The sequence below is a fragment of the Rhincodon typus genome, chromosome 26 (genome assembly GCF_021869965.1).
Source record: "Rhincodon typus isolate 14 chromosome 26, sRhiTyp1.1, whole genome shotgun sequence".
Taxonomy (NCBI): Eukaryota; Metazoa; Chordata; class Chondrichthyes; order Orectolobiformes; family Rhincodontidae; genus Rhincodon; species Rhincodon typus.
Genome location: NC_063357.1, coordinates 1,646,472 through 1,652,600, shown reverse-complemented (window position 1 = coordinate 1,652,600; position 6,129 = coordinate 1,646,472). Strand labels below are relative to the sequence as shown.

Genomic DNA, 6,129 nt, shown 5'->3' with positions numbered 1-6,129 from the left:
TCCCTGTGAAGTCATTCAGTATCATCCTCACGATTCACTATCCTTTCTAATTTAGTATCAACTGCAAATTTAGAGATTTTGTCCTCTACACCAATCTCCAAATTGTTTGTGTAAATCAGAAAAAGCAGGGGTCCCAACCACTGATCTCTGGAGAGCACTACTCTCAACATGTTCTCCATCTGAGAAATGCCCATCTATACCTACCCTCTGTTTCCTATCTTTTAGCCAATTTCTAATCCATGCTGCCAAGGACCTATCAATCCCAAACATTTCTAATTTTATAACAAACCTGCCGTGCGGTGTTATATTAAATGCTTTCTGAAAGTCCAAATATATAACATCCACGGGACTACCCTCATCCACTGCCTGTGTCACCTTGTCAAAGTATTTGTCAGACATGACCTGCCCATGACAAAGCCAAGTTGACTGGTATTATTTTTCTCTTTTCTCTAAGTGTATATTTACATTATCCCATATTATGGCTTCCATCAGTTTTCCTGACAGCTTTGTAGTTTCCTGGGCTATTCTTTGACCCTTTTCTTAAACAGCAGTGTCACGTTTACAATCTCCACTCCCCTGGGACTACTCCTGTGTTCAGAGAGGCCTGGAAAATTTCAGTCAACAGCTCTGCAATTTGCTCCTTTACCCCTTTCAGCAATCTAGGATGCATTCCATCAGTCCTGAGGAAGGGTCATCGGACCCGAAACGTTAACTCTGATTTTTTTTCTTCACAGATGCTGCCAGACCTGCTGAGCTTTTCCAGCAACTTCTGTTCTTGCATCCCATCCAAACCTGGTGACTTCTCAGCTGGAGTACTGCCAGCCTTTTTTTTAGCATCTCTTCTTCATCTATCACTATTCTGTTCAGTTGCTCAGCATCTACATTTTCATTATCATCATCATCATCATCTAACTTAGTAAAGACAGAAGCAACGTACTTATTTAGTACCTCTGCCATACCCTTTGCTTCAATGAGCCGCTCACCCTACTTCTTCTTTATGAGCCCCACACTCTCCTTAACTAATCTTTTACCATTAATATGTTTGAAGAATATTTTACTACTTGTTTTAGTGCAGCCCACCTTATTCCAGCCTTAGTCTCTCCTGCATTTGAGATATTCTCGCTGATTTCTATTGCTGTTATTATTCCAGTGTGCACCCTGTGCTAGCTTCTGCTTCTTTATTTTCTCATCAATATCCTTAATCACCCAGAGTACGCTAGGTGTAAATACCCCGTGTTTATTTCTCTCGGGTGTGTATCTAGCTTGTACCCTATTCATTTCCTTTTTGAAATCTCCCATTTTCATCCACTGTTTATCCACCAAAATGCATTTCCAATCAACGTGCTCCAATTCCACTTGCAGACCCATAAAATCTACCGTTTTCCAGTCTGGGATCTTAAACGTTGACTGTTGAGGGAGCTTTACTCTGTGTCGAACCGCATGCTGCCCCAAACCTAGGAGTGTTTGATGGGAACATTGGAATGAGCTTTACTCACAGTTTATAAAAGTAGGGAAGGATTCATTCTGGATAGTGGAGGCAGTCAGTCACACCTGGCGTGACATTGTCAATCGAAGAGATGGGGCAAGTGAGAAAAATATTAATATATAAAATAATAAAAGGACCATGACAGAGAAGGATAGTGACAACAAAACTAAGAATAAATTAGCAGATTAAGCTGCAATTTGCATAAATAAACAGGTTCTGTACTTTCACTGGACCAGCATTTATTGTCCGTCCCTAGTTGCCCTTGGTGGTGGTGACCTGCCTTCTTGAACCACTGCAGTCCATGTGCTGTAGGTTGACCCACAAACCCCTAAGGGGGAAATTCCAGGATTTTGATCAGGTGACAGTGAAGGAATGGCAATACATTTCCATCAGGGGCTTGGAGGGGAACTTGCAGGGGATGGTGTTCCAATATATCTGCTGCCCTTGTCCTTCTAGATGGAAGTGGTTGTGGGTTTGATTGGAAAACAGCCAATGTGACGTCACTGTTCAAAAAAGCAGATAGACAAAAGATGGGGAATTATAGACTGGTTACCTTAACTTCTGCAGTGGGAAAAATGCTTGAATCTATCATCAAGGAAGAAATAGCAAGACATCTAGACAGAAATTGTCCCATTGGCAGACACAGCATTGGTTCATGAAAGGCAGGTCATGCTTGACTAACTTACAGGAATTCTATAAAGACATTACAAGCGTGGTGGACAACAGGATTGGTTAACTAACAAGAAGCAAAGAGTAGGGATAAATGAATGCTTTTCTGGTTGGTAATCAATAGACTAGTGGTGTTTCTCAGGGATCAGTGTTGAGACTACAATTGTTTATAACTTACATAGATGATTTGGAGTTGGGGACCACATGTAGTGTGTCAAAGTTTGCAGATGGCACTAAGAGGAGTGGAAGAGCTAAGTGTGCAGAGGACTCTGAAAGTTTGCAGAGGGATAAAAATAGTTTAAGTGAGTGGGCGAAGGTCTGGCAGAAGGAGTACAAAGTTGATAAATCTGAAGTCATCCATTTAGGTAGGAATAACCGTAAAAAAGATTATTACTTGAATGGGAAAAAAATTGCAGCATGCTGCTGTGCAGAGGGACCTGGGTGTCCTTGTGCATGAATCACAAAACGTTGGTTTGCAGGTGTAGCAGGTAATTAAGAAGGCAAATGGAATATTGTCCTTCATTGCTAGAGGGATGGAGTTTAAAAGCAGGGAGGTTATGCTGCAGAGATGGTAGGAACTGCAGATGCTGGAGAATCTGAGATAACAAGGTGTAGAGCTGGATGAACACAGCAGGCCAAGCAGTATCAGAGGAACCATGCTGCTTGGCCTGCTGTGTTCACGAGGTTATGCTGCAGCTGTATAGGGTGCTGGTGAGGCCACACCTAGAGTGCTGTGTACAGTTTTGGTCTCCTTACTTGAGAAAGGATGCACTGGCAGTGGAGGGGGTACAGAGGAGCTTCACTAGGTTGATTCCAGAATTGAGAGGGTTGGCTTATGAGGAAAGGCTGAATAGACTGGGCTTATATTCATTGGAATTCAGAAGAATCTTATAGAAACATATAAAATTATGAAGTGAATAGATAATAGAAGAAGGGAAGTTGTTTCCACTGGATGGTGAAACTAGAACAAGAAGGCACTGCCTCAAAATAAGGGGGAACAGATTGAGGACTGAGTTGAGAAGCAATGTCTTCATCCCAAGGGTTGTGAATCTGTGGAATTCCCTGCCTAGTGAAGTAGTTGAGGCTTCTTCATTGAATGTTTTTAAAGCTTAGATAGATCAGTTTTCGAATAGCAAAGGAATTAAGGGTTACAGTGAGAGGGTGGGTAAGTGGAACTGAGGCCATGGAAAGATCAGTCATGATCTTATTGAGTGGCGGAGTGGGCTCAAAGGGCCAGATGGTTTACTCCTGCCGTTGGTTCTTATGGCCTACGTATGATTCCAGACCCACAGTGATGTAGTTGTCTCTTAACTGCCATCTGGGCAATTAGGGACGGGCAATAAATGCTGCCTAGCCAGTGACGCCCTCATCCCACGTATGAGTAAAAAAAGGTATGACTTCATCCACCAGAGAGTTTGCCCCCTGATACCAATTAATTCCAGTTTTGCCAGGGGTCTTTGATGCCACACTCAGTCGAATGCAGCCTTGATATCAAGGGCTGTCACCCTCACCTCACCTCTGGAGTAAAGCTCTTTTGTCCACGTTCGAACCAAGGCTGTAATGAGGTCAGGAGCTGAGTGGCCCTGGCAGCACCCAAACTGGGCGTCACTGAGCAGGTTATTGCTGAGCTGGTACTGCTTGATAGCACTGTTGGTGATGCCTTCATGTCAAACTGTGACCCCTCATTCTAAATTCTCCAACAAGATGAAACTTCCCCTTCATGTCCTCTTCCCCCTACAGAGATAAAAACAAAGATTTGCTGAAGATCTGAAACTGGAATCAGACCTTGAGCTGTACCTGCCCAGCAGTGTTTCAGAGCCTCAGTGAAGCAGAGCTGATCCTGTGGGTTACTGAGTGTGCTGGCTGCTTCCTGTAATTACTGCAGAAATGCCTGACATTCCAAATCCTCATCAGGGAAGATCATTATCTGGATCCACTTGGCAGTGTTTATTCCCCACACAGAAGAAAAACAGAGAGCCACGTATTTTGCACAGTTTTATTTTCTTGCCGTATGCCCGTCTTCCTCAAATATAGCTGAGGGATTACACTCAGTTTCTGCAGAGCCTTCACTCCAGGTTTTTGCCCTGGGGAATTAACATGGTCAATAATCAATATGGACCAGGTACCCGGGGGTTATGCCAATCCCAGTGGGTACAGGAGACAGGGGCAGGTGTTGCTGAGGGGTGAATTCAATGCACATTAACTAAGTCATGGTAAAGTAAAACCTCAAATAAGTCTGAATAAACAGATCAGGGCTGTTGGTAAGAGGTTGAAGGGAATGTATTTTATGTGAAAGGTTCAGTGATTTTGTGATAGTTCTGTTTGTGGATAATATTCCAGGTTTCATCTGTTGTCTACTGAAGGTGAGAGTGTCCCACAAGCCCCCTGGGATCCAGGACCCTCCCAATATGCAGCAAAGAGCCAGTGGGGTTGTCGTACAAGACCACGAGGAAGGGCTGAGTGACGTGGAAGTCCATAATGAGTTGTCTGTCATTGGGGCTGAGCACAGGAGCCTCCTGAACACCTTGTTCCTCCAAGCTCAGGAAAGCATGGTGTTTTATGCTGGAGATCTTCAATGGCATATTCGTAATCTTATTCAGCTGACTTGGAGTGTACAGAGGAGACAGACCTGTATTAAAACAAAGAGATTTCCAAGTTTGATGGATTTGTTTGAAATTTGTAACCTTCCCTCATCACTCCTGAAAATAGTATTGATCTCTCTCTGTTTATAGTTTAAAAACAGCGAGAGCAAGAAGGTGAGAATTTTCTCATTTCTGGGAAAAGCAGACTGTTATGGTCTAGAGATATGGATTCCTGAATGGATACTCTTCACCTGGAGCTGACTGGTCCAAAGCTAAGGCCAATCTGATGGCACACATTTGGGAGAGGTAATGGAATGACACAACAATAGGATACCAAATGAGGCTATTTGGTCCATTATGTCTGTACTGTCTCTTTGAAAGAGCTTTCTACTTCAATTCCAGTCCTTTCTCCTTCCCAACAGCCTGGTGATTTTTAATTTATGGATTTTTTAAATCCCCTTTCACATTTCATCATTAAATCTGATAACACCGCCCTTTCCGGCAGTGTGTTCCAAATCTTTAACTCCCCACGTTTATCTAACATTCTAATCTCCCCTTTGGATCTTTCACAAAGCCTCTTCAATGTGTGTGCCTATGGTCTCTGACCCTCCTGTTGTAAATGGTAACAATTCAGAAAGAGTTAGTGTTAAAGTTTCATTAAGCTACACTTGACCAATGATGTCCCATGGTCTCCGGGCAGAGAACAAGGTCTCAATGGGTATAGATGAGCCAGCTCTGGCTCCTAATGCCTGTAAAGGTGCTGAATCAGTTCACATAATTATCATCATGCAACAATGTGCACTCTGCTTTGCACACTCAGTGTCTCTCCTTGTTAGGACTCAAGAGGTTTAATCGTCTCTCACTGGGAATCGAACAGGGTCTTCAACCTTAGCCTTGAAAGGGTGATTGGGTGCAGCAAATGTTGTTGGTGTCCAGAGTAATGCAACACCTCCAGCCACTGGAGAAGGTCACAGCCCAATTAACGCACAGCAAGCTCCCACACAGCAACCTGATCATTTCAAGAAGATCACTTTCCAGAAAAATGGTGGTTGAGGGATAAACATTGGCTCCAGGACACTGTGTAGAACTCTCCCACACTTTGGATAGTATCAGTGGAAACTTTTACATCCACCCAAAAGAAAAGATGGTGTTCCAGTTAACAGCTCATCCCAAAAAAAAAGCAGCACCTTAGTAGCAATTGCTTAATATGCACTGCTCCCCCAGCACTGACCCTCCGACAGTGCGGTGCTCCCCCAGCACTGACCCTCCGACAGTGCGGCGCTCCCCCAGCACTGACCCTCCGACAGTGCGGCGCTCCCCCAGCACTGACCCTCCGACAGTGCGGCGCTCCCTCAGCACTGACCCTCCGACAGTGCGGCGCTCCCTCAGCAC

General features: G+C 44.1%; 1 protein-coding gene across 1 annotated transcript in view; it reads right to left on the bottom strand.

Moving 5' to 3' along the window:
• Window positions 1–4,137: 4,137 nt before the first annotated feature.
• Window positions 4,138–6,129, bottom strand: part of LOC109921684 (pigment epithelium-derived factor-like) — a 23,654-nt gene continuing 21,662 nt past the window's right edge. Inside the window, exon 8 of the mRNA XM_048612670.1 lies at window positions 4,138–4,784. Coding sequence (XP_048468627.1) covers window positions 4,510–4,784 — 275 coding nt within the window. The 3' untranslated portion in view covers window positions 4,138–4,509. The remainder of the gene's footprint in view (window positions 4,785–6,129) is intronic.